Raw genomic sequence first — 18,528 nt, 5'->3', positions numbered from 1 at the left:
ATGAGACGGAGTCTACAACCCACACAAGTGGCTCAGGTAGTGCAGCTCATCCAGGATGGCACATCAATGCGAGCTGTGGCAAGAAGGTTTGCTGTGTCTGTCAGCATAGTGTCCAGAGCATGGAGGCGCTACCAGGAGACAGCCCAGTACATCAGGAGAAGTGGAGGAGGCCAACAACCCAGCAGCAAGACCGCTACCTCCACCTTTGTGCAAGGAGGAGCAGGAGGAGCACTGCCAGAGCCCTGCAAAATGACCTCCAGCAGGCCACAAATGTGCATGTGTCTGCTCAAACGGTCAGAAACAGACTCCATGAAGGTGGTATGAGGGCCCGACGTCCACAGGTGGGGGTTGTGCTTACAGCCCAACACCGTGCAGGACGTTTGGCATTTGCCAGAGAACACCAAGATTGGCAAATTCGCCATTATACCTTTTTTCAACATTTTATCAAAAAATTAAGTTTTTTTGTCAATGAGTATATTTGAATTTAACCACCATATTTGTTGCATTATTTGTTCTGTCGTTTCTGGAGGATTAAATTGAAATTGCAACCAACTTTCTATGGCTTGTTTTAGAAATAGTGATATTTGGGAGATGATTTCCTTTTCAAATAACTGAAAATGAGTGGTTGTAATCTGAATAAAGGGAAAAAGGCCATTTTTGAACATTGGGTGAGACAATCTTACTAATTTGCTTGAGAACCAGTTCGGATTTAAGTATAACTTTTGTATGACTGAAGCTTTTAGTGATAGGTCTAATGCTTTAATATTTAATAATTTCTGTCCTCCGAATTCATATTCATTATATAAATAGGCCCTTTTAATTTTGTCTGGCTTGCCGTTCCAAATAAAAGTGAATATTTTTTTCTCATATAATTTTAAAAAGCTGTTTGCTAGGCGTAGGCAAGACCATATGCAAATAGGTAAACTGGGATAATACTAAAGAGTTAAATCAGGGTGATTTTTCCACAAATTGACAGGTATTTACCTTTCCATGGTAGCAAGATCTTATCTATTTTTGCTAACTTTCTATTAAAATGTATTGAAGTGAGATCATTTATTTCCTTTGGGATATGTATTCCGAGTATATCCACATCACCATCAGACCATTTTATTGGTAAACTACATGGTAATGTAAAATTTTTATTTTTTAGTGATCCAATACGGAATATAGTACATTTGTCATAATTTGGTTGTAATCCAGAGAGATTAGAAAATGTATCTAGATCCTCTATGAGGCTGTGGAGGGATTCTAGTTGTGGATTTAAAAGAAAACATGAATCATCAGCATACAATGACACCTTTGTTTTTAAGCCCTGGATTTCTATTCCTCTGATATTATTATTGGATCTGATTTTAATAGCTAACATCTCGATGGCCACAATAAATAGATATGCCGATAGTGGACAACCTTGTTTCACTCCTCTTGACAGTTTAAAACTTTCTGAGAAATAGCCATTATTTACTATTTTACACCTAGGGTTACTACTATAAATGATTTTGACCCATTTTATAAGAGATTCTCCAAAATTGAAATGCTCCAGGCATTTATATATAAACCCCAGTTGCACTTTATCAAATGCCTTTTCGAAGTCTACTATGAATAGCAGGCCTGGTTTCCCATATTTTCCATAGTGTTCTATTGTTTCCAATACTTGCCTTATATCATCTCCAATGTATCTTCCATGTAAAAAACCTGTCTGATTAGAATGAATAATATCCGACAATACCTTTTTAATTCTATGTGCTATACATTTTGCTAGAATTCTTGCATCACAACACTTAAGTGTAAGGGGCCTCCAATTTTTTTAATGGACTGGATCTTTATATTTTCCACTTGTATCCCGTTTCAGTAATAATGAGATCAGACCTTCTTCTTGAGTGTCAGATAATCTACCATTTACATAGGAGTGATTAAAACATGCTAATAACGGTGCTTTTAGTATATAAAAAAGGTTTGGTATACCTCGACTGGTATGCCATCCAACCCTGGAGTTTTCCCAGACTTAAAGTCTTTAATTGCATCCAGAGGTTCCTCCTCTGTAATTTCACCTTCACATGAGTCTTTCTGTATGGCTGTTAATTTTACATTATCAATAGAAAAAAAATCTCTACAATTAGCTTCAGTTAGAGGAGATGGAGGCGACTGAAAAGAAAACATATGCTTAAAGTACCTTCTATCCTCCTTCAAAATATCATTTGGTGAACCATGGGTGACTCCGTCAATTGTAACCAGTTTCATAAAATTATTTTTGGTAGCATTCCTATGTTGAAGATTAAAAAAGAATTTTGTGCATTTTTCCCCATATTCCATCCAGTTTGCTTTATTTTTATAATATATTACACTTGATCTTTCTTGAATAAGTTTCTCCATTTCTTTTTGTTTTTCCTCTAATTTATTCTGAGCCTCTATGTTACAGTTTTTATTGCCATCTATCTGTTCTGTTAGACTTTCTATTTCCTTTGTTAGTATAAACTCTTTTGACCTAAATTGCTTTTGTTTTCGAGATGAGTACTGAATTGCATGGCCTCTAAAGGCACATTTAAAGGTGTCCCATACAATAAGGGGATTTACTGTACCTGTTATGTCGGAAAAAGTCAGTTATAAATTCCTTTGTTCTAATTATAAATACATTATCATCCAATAGGCTTTGATTAAATTTCCAATATCCTCGCCCACGTGGAAATTCAGTAAGAGTAATGTATATGCCAATTATATGATGGTCCGACTGCATTCTGTCCCCTATCATCACTTTTTTAACTTTTGGTGCCAACGAGAATGAGATAAGAAAGAAGTCAAGACGACTAGCTTGATTGAGTCTCCGCCATGTATACAGTGGGGGAAAAAAGTATTTAGTCAGCCACCAATTGTGCAAGTTCTCCCACTTAAAAAGATGAGAGAGGCCTGTAATTTTCATCATAGGTACACGTCAACTATGACAGACAAATTGAGGGAAAAAAATTCCAGAAAATCACATTGTAGGATTTTTTATGAATTTATTTGCAAATTATGGTGGAAAATAAGTATTTGGTCACCTACAAACAAGCAAGATTTCTGGCTCTCACAGACCTGTAACTTCTTCTTTAAGAGGCTCCTCTGTCCTCCACTCGTTACCTGTATTAATGGCACCTGTTTGAACTTGTTATCAGTATAAAAGACACCTGTCCACAACCTCAAACAGTCACACTCCAAACTCCACTATGGCCAAGACCAAAGAGCTGTCAAAGGACATCAGAAACAAAATTGTAGACCTGCACCAGGCTGGGAAGACTGAATCTGCAATAGGTAAGCAGCTTGGTTTGAATAAATCAACTGTGGGAGCAATTATTAGGAAATGGAAGACATACAAGACCACTGATAATCTCTCTCGATCTGGGGCTCCACGCAAGATCTCACCCCGTGGGGTCAAAATGATCACAAGAACGGTGAGCAAAAATCCCAGAACCACACGGGGGGACCTAGTGAATGACCTGCAGAGAGCTGGGACCAAAGTAACAAAGCCTACCATCAGTAACACACTACGCCACCAGGGACTCAAATCCTGCAGTGCCAGACGTGTCCCCCTGCTTAAGCCAGTACATGTTCAGGCCCGTCTGAAGTTTGCTAGAGTGCATTTGGATGATCCAGAAGAGGATTGGGAGAATGTCATATGGTCAGATGAAACCAAAATAGAACTTTTTGGTAAAAACTCAACTTGTCGTGTTTGGAGGACAAAGAATGCTGAGTTGCATCCAAAGAACACCATACCTACTGTGAAGCATGGGGGTGGAAACATCATGCTTTGGGGCTGTTTTTCTGCAAAGGGACCAGGACGACTGATCCGTGTAAAGGAAAGAATGAATGGGGCCATGTATCGTGAGATTTTGAGTGAAAACCTCCTTCCATCAGCAAGGGCATTGAAGATGAAACGTGGCTGGGTCTTTCAGCATGACAATGATCCCAAACACACCGCCCGGGCAACGAAGGAGTGGCTTCGTAAGAAGCATTTCAAGGTCCTGGAGTGGCCTAGCCAGTCTCCAGATCTCAACCCCATAGAAAATCTTTGGAGGGAGTTGAAAGTCCGTGTTGCCCAGCGACAGCACCAAAACATCACTGCTCTAGAGGAGATCTGCATGGAGGAATGGGCCAAAATACCAGCAACAGTGTGTGAAAACCTTGTGAAGACTTACAGAAAACGTTTGACCTGTGTCATTGCCAACAAAGGGTATATAACAAAGTATTGAGAAACTTTTGTTATTGACCAAATACTTATTTTCCACCATAATTTGCAAATAAATTCATTAAAAATCCTACAATGTGATTTTCTGGATTTTTCTTCTCATTTTGTCTGTCATAGTTGACGTGTACCTATGATGAAAATTACAGGTCTCTCTCATCTTTTTAAGTGGGAGAACTTGCTACAATTGGTGGCTGACTAAATCATTTTTTCCCCCACTGTATCTCACTAGATCAGGATATTTAAGTCTACTAGTTCTAATGTATCCATGACATTCACAATTTCCTTAAGAGCATGTGGGTGATTGATTGTGGTGTGATTTCCTTTACGGTCCATTGAGCTATTTAAAACAGTATTATAATCCCCCACCATAATAATATTGTCTTGAATTGCTTGCAGCGTTGATAATTTATTATATATATTGTCAAAGAAGTGTGGATCATCATTATTTGGTCCGTAAAGGTTAAATGAGCCATATCTGTTTATGGTCCAATAAAATATTTAAAATAATCCACCTACCTTGCGTATCTATTTGGACAATTTGCACATTCGGATCGAAATTACTATTAATTAATATCATCACCCCTTTTGAATTACTTTGCCCATGGGAGAAGTATATTCCCCTCCCCCCCAAATTTCTTTTTCCACGCAACTTCATCTCGAATTGTTGACTGAGTTTCCTGTATACAATAGATATTATATTCCTTCTCTTTGAGCCATGTAAATATTGATCTTCTTTTGTTATTATCAGCTAAGCCATTGCAATTATAACTGGCTATACTTATTTCACCATACACCATAATGAGATACAAGTTTCAAGTCTATTTATCATTATATATTTTCGTAAATGTACCAATAAAAAAAATACCGTAATGATTGAGTGTCCATATAGCTGTACCGTGATATTTGCATTGCTACTGAGTAACCCTTCAATTGTTCTCCACTAATTCCCCCGCTAAAGCCCCTTCCCATCCCAAGTTGAGCCGTCATCCCAGTGATCGGCATCCCACCCACGTCCCTCCGGATCCCTAAGGCCCCGAGAGGCCAGGACCCATCCATCGAAAACAGCACCCAGTGCCACCCACAAAACAGAAGCAGATTAACCGCCAAAAGAATTTCCAATCTCTCTCTCTCTCTCTCTCTCTCTCATATATATATATAACTATTTTAAAAAAATGCATATCCTATTTTCCATCATTATCAATTAATATGTGTAATAATGTCAGCAGTTCATGCGTAGGATTTTAACATATAACCCGGATTGCCATTGTATTACATTTAATTTATTGACAAGCAATTATTATCCTAGCAAATAACTACCGTGGTCCATCCCATACCCCCAACATCCCCACCCCCCCCCCACAACAGATGCCGGACAAACACGCACGCACACTCACATACTCCAACACACTCAACCCCCCTCCTCCACAATCCACCATAAAATCGGATACTCAACGGCTGTTATATCCCAGAGCCCAACTCAAGAAAGGACCTGATTTACGAGTGCACATACAGTTACAGCTGATTGAGAAAGCATGCAGATTGAGCAGAAATTGACAACAATGTGAGATTTGATTAATCTACTTAATCTATGTCAAGTCCTAGGTGATGGAGATCAGATCCACCCTCTTCACCTGAGACACAAACACTCTGATCCCGTTGTAACCTTTTTTCCCAAGCATCTCCGTGCAGTCAGACCTTTGATTATTTTGTGCCACCTGGGCCACAATGATAAACCCCCTCTCTGATTGTCCGAGTGTGACCCCCTCCCCATGGGTCACTGCAGCCAGTGTTGCCAGCACTGCCACTACCTGGGTGGGGGTACCCCACCGGAATCCCCACCGGCTAGGTAAAAGGTCATCAAGGTTCTCATTAGCAGCTTTGAGAATTTCCTTGTATATTATGCTCTCCCATCAGGGGGCTCTGGCTTTGTAGGACCAACCCTGCCAGGCAGGCTCAGAATCTTGAGGGGGCGGTGCTACTCAAGTAGGTCTCTGACCGCATTTATTTATCTGTTTAGGCTGCATATTCACAGCAGGTCCATAAAAGAGATGGGAACTTCTCTTTGGTGTATGGGTCACTCAGGTGAGTGTCTAGGATATAGGGTTAGGGATCTTACCATCATGATAGGACAATAAAACATTAGATTAGATGTATACTATATTTAAAAATGTATATCCCTCATCTACACAAAATTGAAAGCTCTCTCACTACCCCTGCTCATAGACCCCCGTCGGCTCTGGGATATGCAACCATTTCCCCTCTCACTCACTTAACGCCGCACCTTTCCAAACACAAAAATGCACACCACATGGTTGACTGCGGAAGAAATGGGCCGAGTGTGCAAACGCACCTGCATCCACACCTGCCGCAAGGGGGAAAGGACGCCAGAGAGAACACAGGACCAACCACAACAACCATCCGCCAAAACAACAACCGCCCGCCAAAAAAGCCATGTTCTAATTAGTTATATTTGAAGATGTATTATTCTGCTTGTTCTCTATTCTTGTTATATCGTTTTATCCTTTTATAAAATACTATACTTACTATAAATGTTCTTTAATATTACAATCCCTATCATTGCTAGTATTGGGTGTTCCATTATTCGACTCCTCTATTACAACTTTTAGAATAGCCATGGAGTAGTCTTTGTGTCTCTGAACATTTGGTTGTCGATATACAGTTTATCCACCACGAGTGCAACACGTTTCCCTTTTAATCTGTTTTCCTTGAAAATTGGATACAGAACTTTGCGCCTTTGTGCAATCTCCCTCGGGAACTGATCATTCATGCCTATTTTCATGCCAGCAAGTCTCTTCCCTAGGCTTTTAACCATTGCTTTATCCTTAAAAAATTCAAATTTGGCGCTCATATTTCTGTCCTCTTTTTCCGAAACGGTGTACACGTTCGAGTTGGATTTTATCGACAGCCTCGAGTGGGATTTGAAGCCTTCATAATATTCTCTGTTATTTCTCCCTCCTTTTCCTGAATACCCGTAAGTCCTAGATTTTCTCTCATCGATCTAGTTTGGATGTCTAGTAAGGCTTCTCAGAAGGTTGTTCTCCTTTTTAAGTTCCCTAACGTCCGTTTCCATCTTAGAGACTGTCACTTTTAATTTTTTGGTTTCTTTCTCACTCATTTGAAAACTCGCTTTCAACTCTACGTCCTAACTGACCAATTTTAGTATGCCCAATTTGTCATTTATCGACTTCAACAGGTCGCTTTCCACACCTATCAGACCCAGTGGTGAAAAGCATATATTATCTGTATCAGTCGATGAGTCGCGTTTCCTCTTGGGGATCAGTTCTCCTCGCTTATCTTCCGCCATGTTTGGGTGTTGCATGTTGTTGTAATAGTTGTCGATATATTTCTCTAGCCTTATGATTTGTTTTGTGTTATTATCCAGATTGAATTTTATTAACTGCGAATATATGAAATGCTAATATTTAGTCTAACTTCCTGATTTTGAATATGTTTTTATCTTGAGGTGGTTTGTACGGCTTTCTATTCAATACGCCATCTTGTCTACGTGCGCGTCATGTGCCTGCGTCTGTTGTATTGATTATTAGCACTGTCGTTAGCTTCAGTAGCTTGGCTATTAGTGTGTGTGTTAGTTCAGCCTTAGCACGCAACAAGATTCAAGCATGTGGGCTTTGAAAGCATTACAACACCAGTCTAAATCCTTGAGGAGCAGCATGTATGTAGTTTGTCATTTCCCCATGTGTAAGTTAACGCTTACATTACATCATACACCATGTAGGCTACCTGGATCAGAATGCACACAATCATAAAAATGGTTCTTTGGGGACTTTAGTTTTTTGAAAACCGTGATGACTAAGACAGGACAGGAATACCACTAAAATAAAGCTCACTTTTCCCATCACATTGTGTGGGTGGGCAGTAATGTCCTTTTCTCAAGCAGAACAATTTTAAATTCAGTCCACTGCAAACAGAACAGTGAAAGGTTCATTCCCAGGCACCATGATGTATGGTTAATGTGGAGCACATGGAGAACACACGACTGCATGGAACAACAGTGAGCACTGATCTGAATATATAAGGAGGGGTGTGTGCTGTGTATGTGCTCAATATGAATCCTGCAGTGGTCTCGTGGTGCGGCCTGCTGCATCTTACAAAGATCAATAAGCCATTAAAACACAGACAAGAGTCATGGTCTGGTTGCCTAGCCCTCATTTCAATCTCCTCATTCACTACCAAGCCAATCAGTGGAGCACTGAGCACCTTCTCTCTCATTACAGAGGCCCATGGAGGTAGGGCTTGGCGGTAAACCATAAAAAACTATTGGAATTAATTCACGGACTGGTTTGGATTTTTACTTTATGTGGCGTACCGCGGACAAGCCACCAGGGGGAGACTCGTCGAGGCCTGGTGACAGCCAGTCTACATCACACGGCGGTGGCTCCCTCTGCTGGACTTGCCAGGTCTCGACGGGTCCTCCGACCAGGACTAAATTGGGGCTGATTGAGGCTGGTGAGTAATCAAGGGGCTGATTGCTCACCAGCCATACGGGGCCCATAAAGATGCCAGGAGGGCAGCACAGGGGAGAGGTTGCTACCGGATAGTCATCCTCACGGTCTGCTAGAATCGAGGGGCTTGGTGTTCTACCCCAGAGGAGACAGCATTTCCCGGAGCCCAGAAGACTAACCCTGTTTCTTTTCCTTATTGTTTTAAATAAACACCCTTGAAACTGAGGTATCACACTTGTGTCTGATCTGTGTAAAAGTTTAGATCAAACCCCCTGGTCTGCCACATTTACCTTCTATTAAAAAGGTATTTTAATGTTTGATTTGTTACATTAAATCATAGCAATCACCCGTTTTTATTGGCAGTAAGAAAACCGCTAAAAGCTGAGAACTGCTAGCCAACTTTCTAGCACAACAAGTCAACAACTTCGTGAAGGCAAGCTTGGCAGTTCTTATTTGTGACTATGCACAAATAAGAACTGCAATTGAAGCCAAAAACAGTCAAAGATCATCATATTTATTCTCATAAAGGAGACTTGACGAAATACAGGCATACTAAGACAAAAGTGACAGTGTGTAAATTGATAACAAATTAGCGCAGGAAATGAAGAGATTTATGAAAAAGCAGTTAGTGAATGCTGGAATTTAACAAATAACTATGGAAATGAGAACCATTGGATTTTCATTCCTACGCAATGTTCTACAAATAGGACTACTTCACTGTCAGTTTTGTACTATTATTTTTGGTTGAAGTTTATTTGAATAGCATAAAGCAATCAGAATGGAGAAAGTCCAATAAAACCACATATAATTAATTTGTTGCCATGTACTACCCCTAAGCATACTTAGAACTTTTATTATTCAGAAACAAATACCGTCCAAAATTTGAAAACTACAGTGATATGATCATTTTGGCCATATCGCCCAGCCCTATATGGAGGATATGATTCCTGAAGGTTTTACAGGTCTAAAATAACATGGCTATCTACAGGGTGTACCAGTACCGAGTTGATGTGCATCGGTACGAGGTCATTAAGGTAGCTATGTACATATAAGTTGAGGTAAAGTGACTAGGCAACAGGATAGATCGATAGTAGCAGCAGCGTATGTGGCGAGTGTGAAAGTGCCTATAAAGAAAGGTTCAACGCAGTGTTTTACCCTTTCATTGTATATGCTTTTGTCACCCCATCCGGCCAGTGGCATCTGGTCAGATGAGGTAATCTGGTCAGATGAGACTAAAATGTAGCTTTTTGGCCATCAAGGAAAACGCTATATCTGTCGCAAACCCAGCAACTCTCATCACCCCGAGAACACCATCCCCACAGTGAAGCATGGTGGTGGCAGCATCATGCTGTGGGGATGTTTTTCATCTGCAGGGACTGGGAAACTGGTCAGAATTGAAGGAATGATGGATGGCGCTAAATACAGGGAAATTCTTGAGGGAAACCTGTTTCAGTCTTCCAGAGATTTGAGACTGGGACGGAGGTTCACCTTCCAGCAGGACAATGACCCTAAGCATACTGCTAAAGCAACACTTGAGTGGTTTAAGGGGAAACATTTAAATGTCTTGGAATGGCCTAGTCAAAGCCCAGACCTCAATCCAATTGAGAATCTGTGGTATGACTTCAAGATTGCTGTACACCAGCAGAACCCATCCAACTTGAAGGAGCTGGAGCAGTTTTGCCTTGAAGAATGGGCAAAGATCCCAGTGGCTAAATGTGCCAAGCTTATAGACATACCTCAAGAGACTTGCAGCTGTAATTGCTGCAAAAGGTGGCTCTACAAAGTATTGACCTTGGGGGGGGTGAATAGTTATGCATGCTCAAGTTCTGTTTTTTTGTCTCATTTCTTGTTTGTTTCACAAGACAAAATATTTTGGATCTTCAAAGTGGTATGCATGTTGTGTAAATCAAATGATACAAACCTCCAAAAAATCAATTTTAATTCCAGGTTGTAAGGCAACAAAATAGGAAAAATGCCAAGGGGGGTAAATACTTTCGCAAGCCACTGTATATACTGACATCATGTGACAGATCATGTGACACTTAGATTGCACACAGGTGGACTTTATTTAACTAATTATGTGACTTCTGAAGGTAACTGGTTGCAGCAGATCTTATTTAGGGGCTTCATAGCAAAGGGGGTGAATACATACGCACGCTTTTCCGTTATTTCTTTTTTTCAAGTTTTTGAAACAAGTTATTTTTTTCATTTCACTTCACCAATTTGGACTATTTTGTGTACGTCCATTACATGAAATCCAAATAAAAATCCATTTAAATTACAGATTGTAATGCAACAAAATAGGAAAAACGCCAAGCGGGATGAATACTTTTGCAAGGCACTGTAGAGAACCATAATAATCAATATAATCATATGCTTTATCAATCGCCCCTTTCAGTTGAAATAGTCAACACAACCTGTTGTTTCAAGTCAGTACTTGTTTCAAGTCAATACAAAGTTATGGTAAGACAGGATCTATGATGGAGGGAGGGATACTCACTCAATGTCTTTTCGGACAGACCCCAGCAAATCTTCTCTCTCCCGGATGGCAAGGAAGTTGGCTTTGGTTTTGTGGAATTCGTGAGTGTAGTCCTAGGGTACAGCAACAAAAAACAGGAGTTAAGGGAATGAAAAACGATTAACCCCATGGGAGTTAAGTGAAAATTCAAACGATGCATGCAGAGCTCAAGTTAGGACTAAGTTCTAAGAGAGGAATAGGCGAAAGATGAGGGGGAGTGAAAGAGAGGGAGGGAGGGAGAGAGAAAGAGAGAGAAACATTTAGAAAGAGTAAGAGACAGACAGACCTGCAGGATGTCTCTGTGTCTCTGGAGCGTGTGCATCAGGGCTGCGTTGAGGGACGTCACCCCCGGGGTGCTGGTGTACTCCACCATCTTGTCATTCACACCCGTGAGCTGAGAGACACAGCACCGTCAGTACACATACACACAACAATGCAGGATTCAACCATGTTGGCATGCCTATGATAGTGAAGCTGAATACTACTTGAGAACAAAAATACATTCTGAAATTTCATATAAACTTCATTTAATTAGAATTATTTGCTGTGAAGTCTTACTTTGGCCAGCAGCTGTTCAATCTCCACAGACATGGTCTCAAACATTCTGTCCTGTGTGGAGTTGTTGAGGAGGGGAGTAGTATCTGAGTTGCTATAGGGCAAAGAGGAAGACAAGGAGGGAGAGAAAGACTATTAGGACTCCCAACATGTGGGCTTGGTAGAGGCACTGTATCACCATATTTGTAACACCTATCAGTTCTTTCATCCATAAACACCAAGAAAAGGCATGTTTAAAGGAGAATCTCCATTGAAAGTGCTTTTTAGTCCAGGAGAAGGCTTAATCTCTGTCCGGGAAACTGGCCCTGAAGGTGTAGAAGGCTAGGAGCTAGAAACCTGAATGGGACTGGGCACTAGTATCACCTGTAATGTAGGAACTAGGCCCTAGGGGAAGGGGTTAGGGACCTAAATGGAACTGGTCTTAGACTTACCTGTCTCCTCGACGGCCATCTCTGGAGCTGCTGTAGCTGGTACACAGTTTACTGAAGGACACCAGCTTCAGGTCCAGCTCATTCTCCAGCTGCCTGGCCTGCTTTCGCAAATCTGGGATGTGCAACACACATAGCAGACACACACACCGTTTGGAATTGAGAAACAGGGTTGGCATTAACGTAAGCCTACAGAAAGATTGTAATCCAAATAGCTAAATCAGTCATATCAGTCATATTAATTAGATGTTGTCTTGCTGTCTTTTCCATATAGGTAGTTAAACATCAGAATTGTTTTCTGAACATAAGTATTTTACTGTATTCAACTAACGTTAGTTATCTATACAATAGTGGTAGGTAGATAACTTTAGCTAAGTGGAAACAAAAAAACTACCAGGCAGTCCTCTAACGTAATCATCTTGCTGCTGTTGACAAGAACTTGACTGGCTAACTAACTAGTTAGCTAGCTAGCACACAAACATAATTTTCCTAACGTTGGCTGAACATATTGATAGCTACATTACTAACGTTAGCTAGCTAGGTGAAACTGAAATCACATAGCTAGTTAATCAACTCGACAGCAATCTAGCTAGTTAGCTAACTACTGTATACAACTAATCTAAAATAGCTAGCTACAACCTAAAGTTTGTATAGATATGTATTTGAAACTAGCTTGCTAGGCTAACCAACATTAGCAAGCTAGCTAGCTGACGTTAACGTTACATCCGTAAACGCTTCACTTGCTAGTAAAGCTTGTTTTGCTAGCTAGCTGTCTCATGGACAGGCCACCCAACGGCGTGTCGATTTGCTCCAAATTTGACAACACCTTTGGCCTGTAAACCCCCTTATAATTTACCAAACATCGTTGTAAATGTATCCAATGGCTCTGTCTGATCACACCCTAGTTGCGCCAGTTTGCCACCTCACCTTCCCAGTAGTTGCTGCTTCCTCCTGCCATTTTTGTTGTCCAACGTCATCAGCTGACGCACGGCCCACCTGCTGTACATGGAACTTGAAAACTCCAACCACAACTGTACACTACAACAGCGCCTCCCCGTGCCGCTAACTAGTCATGTGCAGCATCTATTGACAAACTGGTCAGAATATTGGGAACAAAAAAAGCAGTGTATGTATAACCTCATTGACAGTAATTGATAGCGGAATTATTGTATGAGAAAGACAACTACAGACCACACCTGCCAGCAGAAGAGAATAGGATGTTGCCTTTATAGCCTTCTTTTCAGATAAGCTGTGTCCACATTCCTCTTCCCCTCCCCCATAAAAATAAAATGGCAAATGGTAGTAGTCTGCACACAAACAACTGCATTTTGACATCCCAAAATCCAGCCTATTAACTGACTAAACTAAATCTGCGGTAACACATTTTTCACCTCTCATAGCAGCCACCATGCAAGTTGTCTTCATTCAAAACATGAATTCATTGGCTGTCCACTAGTGGCAATAGTGGGTCAATAGAAGATGCTAAAATTGTGATTCTAATTTATATCAACATTTTGCTGCTATGTTGCTGCTGAATGACAGATACAGTATAATTTGGCTGAGAAGAGATGAGAGCAGAGTCAAACCAAAGCAACGAATTAGGACATAATTCATTTTCTTTCCATATTGTTTTATTTCATCAATGTCTTGAAGAGTGTTCATGTTAGCATGTCTGTCATATCACCAAATACAAAGTAACAGGTTGGTTTGTTATGAAATGTGTGTTGTGTTGTATAGTCAGGGTTAACTTGAATTGCACTTATTTTTCTCATTCAAATACACTTGGCAACAGTTCATTACCTACAATCAATTCAGTTTCATATAAAAAAAAGAAACAAAATAACCATTTACAAAACCCCAACATCCATTCAGAAAACACACTCTCTCCATCTCTCTCTCACACACACACAAAGAAAGTAAAACAAACAGAAAAATAACTTAATTTCTCCCCCTCCCCTAAGATTAGCTGGCATCGCTACAATATTGATTATGTGCAACTGAGATGATAGCTAGGAGTCAGACACCCCTGTAGACTAGTGGTACTCCACCCTGGTCCTGAAGAACTACATGGTGTACAGGGTTTTGTTCCAGGTAAGCACTAACACACCTGATTCAACTAACCAGTTACTCAATAAGACTTCAATGAGAGTAGAATTGGGAGGGTTAGTGTTGGGATGGAACAAAAGTCTGCACACCTTATACTCCTCATAACCAGGGTTGGTGACCACTGTTGTAGAGGAAGATGCCCTCCTCTCTAAACACTCTCCTGCCACTGTTGGATGCTTCTAGAGCAGAAGTTCTGCACCTTTTCAGTAATGTAGGGTTGCCATCTACCATAAGGATTTGATAGAATTATATCAGATGTACAAATAAATCACTAATGAATGCATGAAAAAAATTAACAGCAAAAATAGAGAAATAAAAGTAAATTACAACAAAATATACATCTATGTGTTGCGGCCAATTATTAAAGCATGGGTAAGTAAGTTGCCATCTTAAAGGTCATTTTGAGATATGAAACATTTTAAACAAGCTGGTATGTGTGTAGAAAGTAAAAAGCATACATATTCTCTTTAAAATGGAAAAACATTTTAAGAAAACCATACATTTGTAATCTACAGTATTTGCATCTATTTCAATGTGCTTTCCCTGAACAATTAAATGGGGAATCATGTATTTGTAATTAACATACAGTGCTTGTAGTACAATGCATAGAGGGCCTTGTGCTGTATGTCCAAGATGGCACATGAACAAGCAGAGGGCAATAGAAGTGAAAACACATGCAGCCTGTGAACCTGGGCCCATTGTAAGTCTTCTGCTCTGAAAGAGTGCATCACTTAAAATACTCAAGACCCCTGGATGAATCCTGGAAGACTATTATGTCTTCCATACCACCTGAGTATTTAATGGATCACAGATTATAATCTGTACTAGACCATAATCTGGACGAGATTCCAGTATATTTACTATGCTTCTACTACAGCCCTAAAAGAGAGTGGCGTGTCTACCTCCACAGCAGCCAAGGCACTGTGTTTGATGCTCCCTCTGAAAGATTGGGTAACTGTACTGTGACATCATTGACAAAAACCTTGAGAAATTGACATTTCTTGAATCATTTCAAATTACTGTAGTTAGTATATTCATTGGTACTAGTTCTAAACATAAGTATCAAATAAATATATGGACAGGTTGATGAGTGGTTAGCTGCATAAGTGTGCATGTGTGTGTTGCGTGCATGAAAGAAAAAAAGGTTGCCCAGCTCCACTTGGCCTTTAGTGTGCACCCGTGAACAGAGCTAAGCAGGTGCTGATTTGGATGATTCGGCTTGGACACCAGCCATAGAGGACAGTTGTAGTCTCTGATGGGCTAGAGGAGGACAGGCGAATAGGACATGGGGAATCTTATAGGGACGGACAAGAACAAGTCCTCCCTGCTCCACCTCTTCCTCCCTTTCCCTCCAGTAAGGCAGAGCCACAGAGCACAATACCGGCCAACTCAACAGTCATAGGGAGGGGCAGTAGTAGTAGAGCAATTCAACAGTAACAGAGTGATGCTGAGACTCAGATTTGTCACTTTAAAATGTATGTCAAACAAAAACTTTACAACTCTATGCACTCTAACTATTACAATTTCCACTGAACATTTTACGAAAACACATTTACTTGAAGAACAGTGCAGATGCACATTTTGGTAAAAGAATGACGGCACAAACCGTAATTATTACTAAACTTTGCATCTGCATTGTTCTTCAAGTAAATGTGTTTTTGTAAAATGTTCTATGGAAATGGTTAAAAGTAGTCCTTGTGTATAGAGTTTTATGGTGTATTCAACTTTGCAATCATTGGTTTTTGAGTCTCAGCATCACTCTGTTAATGTGGAATTGCCCAGTACTAACAGGGTCGTATTCATTAGGGCACACCGTAGCAAAACGTTTTTAAACAAAAGAAAGCAAAAATAAGCGTTTCTTGACGTCCCCTGTTTCCGTTCGTTTGGTGCCTAATGAATACGACCCAGGTTGGCCGTGTATGTATGTATGTATGTATGTGGGATCTCAGAGTTTGTCGGCGTTGGCGTAGAGTGTGTCCTCATCGCTCTCGCTCTCATCCTGGAACTCATTGGAGAGCAGGGACTTCTTGGAGCCCATGGAGGTGAGGCGTATCTCGTCCTCGTAATCGTCACGGTGCTGCCGCAGCCGGTGGAAACCATCCTTCTGCTGGTTGGACTTAGCAGCGCACACGCACCAGATGATACAGGCTGTCACCACCAGGGCCGTCATGGAGGCCGCTGCAGGGAAGGACAGACAAGCATATACAGTGAGGGAAAAAAGTATTTGATCCCCTGCTGATTTTGTACGTTTGCCCACTGACAAAGAAACGATCAGTCTATAATTTTAATGGTAGGTTTATTTGAACAGTGAGAGACAGAATAACAACAAAAAAATCCAGAAAAACGCATGTCAAAAATGTTATAAATTGATTTGCATTTTAATTAGGGAAATAAGTATTTGACCCCCTCTCAATCAGAAAGATTTCTGGCTCCTAGGCGTCTTTTATACAGGTAACGAGCTGAGATTAGGAGCACACTCTTAAAGGCAGTGCCCCTGATCTCAGCTTGTTACCTGTATAAAAGACACCTGTCCACAGAAGCAATCAATCTATTAGATTCCAAACTCTCCACCATGGCCAAGACCAAAAGAGCTCTCCAAGGATGTTAAGGACAAGATTGTAGACCTACACAAGGCTGGAATGGGCTACAAGACCATTGCCAAGCAGCTTGGTGAGAAGGTGACAACAGTTGGTGTGATTATTCGCAAATGGAAGAAACACAAAAGACTGTCAATCTCCCTCAGCCTGGGGCTCCATGCAAGATCTCACCTCGTGGAGTTGCAATGATAATGAGAACGGTGAGGAATCAGCCCAGAACTACATGGGAGGATCTTGTCAATGATCTCAAGGCAGCTGGGACCATAGTCACCAAGAAAACAATTGGTAACACACTACGCCGTGAAGGACTGAAATTCTGCAGCGCCCGCAAGGTCCCCCTGCTCAAGAAAGTACATATACATGCCATCTGAAGTTTGCCAATGAACATCTGAATGATTCAGAGGAGAACTGGGTGAAAGTGTTGTGGTCAGATGAGACCAAAATCGAGCTCTTTGGCATCAACTCAACTCGCCGTGTTTGGAGGAGGAGGAATGCTGCCTATGACCCCAAGAACACCATCCCCACCGTCAAACATTGAGGTGGAAACATTATACTTTGGGGGTGTTTTTCTGCTAAGGGGACAGGACAACTTCACCGCATCAAAGGGACGATGGACGGGGCCATGTACCGTCAAATCTTGGGTGAGAACCTCCTTCCCTCAGCCAGGGCATTGAAAATGGGTCGTGGATTGGTATTCCAGCATGACAATGACCCAAAACACACGGCCAAGGCAACAAAGGAGTGGCTCAAGAAGAAGCACATTAAGGTCCTGGAGTGGCCTAGCCAGTCTCCAGACCTTAATCCCATTGAAAATATGTGGAGGGAGCTGAAGGTTCGAGTTGCCAAACGTCAGCCTCAAAATCTTAATGACTTGGAGAAGATCTGCAAAGAGGAGTGGGACAAAATCCCTCCTGAGATGTGTGCAAACCTGGTGGCCAACTACAAGAAATGTCTGACCTCTGTGATTGCCAACAAGGGTTTTGCCAACAAGTACTAAGTCATGTTTTGCAGAGGGGTCAAATACTTATTTCCAAATCAATTTATAACATTTTTGACATGCGTTTTTCTGGATTTTGTTGTTGTTATTCTGTCTCTCACTGTTCAAATAAACCTACCATTAAAATTATAGACTGACCATGTCTTTGTCAGTGGGCAAACGTACAAAATCAGCAGGGGATCAAATACTTTTTTCCCTCACTGTCTACAGTGCATTTTGAAAGTATTCTGACCTCTTCCCTTTTTCCACATGTTGTTACGTTACAGCATTATTCTAAAATGGATTAAATAAATACAAAAATCTCAATCTACATACAATACCCCATAATGACAAAGAGAAACAGGTTTTTAGAAATTTCAGCAAATGTATTAAAAATTAAAACTAAAATACCTTATTTACATAAGTATTCAGACCCTTTGCTATGAGACTCAAAATTGAGCTCAGGTACATCCTGTTTCCATTTATCATCCTTGAGATGTTTCTACAACTTGATTGGAGTCCACCTGTGGGAAATTGAATTGATTGGACAAGGTACACACCTGTCTATATAAGGTCCCACAGTTGACAGTGCATGTCAGAGCAATAACCAAGCCATGAGGTCGAAGGAATTGTCCGTAGAGCTCAAAG

The 18,528-nt window shown here is 40.8% G+C and overlaps 2 protein-coding genes across 5 annotated transcripts in view; both read right to left on the bottom strand.

Moving 5' to 3' along the window:
* The window catches only part of LOC121566504 (Golgi SNAP receptor complex member 1), a 66,057-nt gene extending 52,823 nt beyond the window's left edge, over positions 1 to 13,234 (bottom strand). The window contains exons 1-5 of one of the 3 annotated variants that reach the window (XM_041876526.1): positions 13,129 to 13,234; positions 12,205 to 12,316; positions 11,777 to 11,867; positions 11,505 to 11,612; positions 11,201 to 11,292 (exon numbers count right to left, since the gene is read on the bottom strand). In XM_041876526.1, coding sequence (XP_041732460.1) covers positions 11,201 to 11,292; positions 11,505 to 11,612; positions 11,777 to 11,867; positions 12,205 to 12,316; positions 13,129 to 13,159 — 434 coding nt within the window. In that variant the 5' untranslated portion in view covers positions 13,160 to 13,234. Of the gene's footprint in view, positions 1 to 11,200; positions 11,293 to 11,504; positions 11,613 to 11,776; positions 11,868 to 12,204; positions 12,317 to 13,057 lie in introns of all 3 variants that reach the window. The other 2 variants (XM_041876536.1, XM_041876531.1) reach the window with 2 other exon arrangements.
* Positions 13,235 to 13,810: 576 nt separating this feature from the next.
* LOC121566527 (carboxypeptidase D) overlaps positions 13,811 to 18,528 on the bottom strand; it is a 39,111-nt gene continuing 34,393 nt past the window's right edge. For both annotated transcript variants that reach the window (XM_041876541.2, XM_041876545.2), the window contains exon 21: positions 13,811 to 16,485. In XM_041876541.2, coding sequence (XP_041732475.2) covers positions 16,253 to 16,485 — 233 coding nt within the window. In that variant the 3' untranslated portion in view covers positions 13,811 to 16,252. The remainder of the gene's footprint in view (positions 16,486 to 18,528) is intronic.

This window comes from Coregonus clupeaformis, chromosome 5, assembly GCF_020615455.1.
Source record: "Coregonus clupeaformis isolate EN_2021a chromosome 5, ASM2061545v1, whole genome shotgun sequence".
In the NCBI taxonomy this organism is placed as follows: domain Eukaryota; kingdom Metazoa; phylum Chordata; class Actinopteri; order Salmoniformes; family Salmonidae; genus Coregonus; species Coregonus clupeaformis.
Note: the sequence above shows the minus strand (reverse complement) of the source record. Positions and strands in the feature narration are given on the sequence as shown.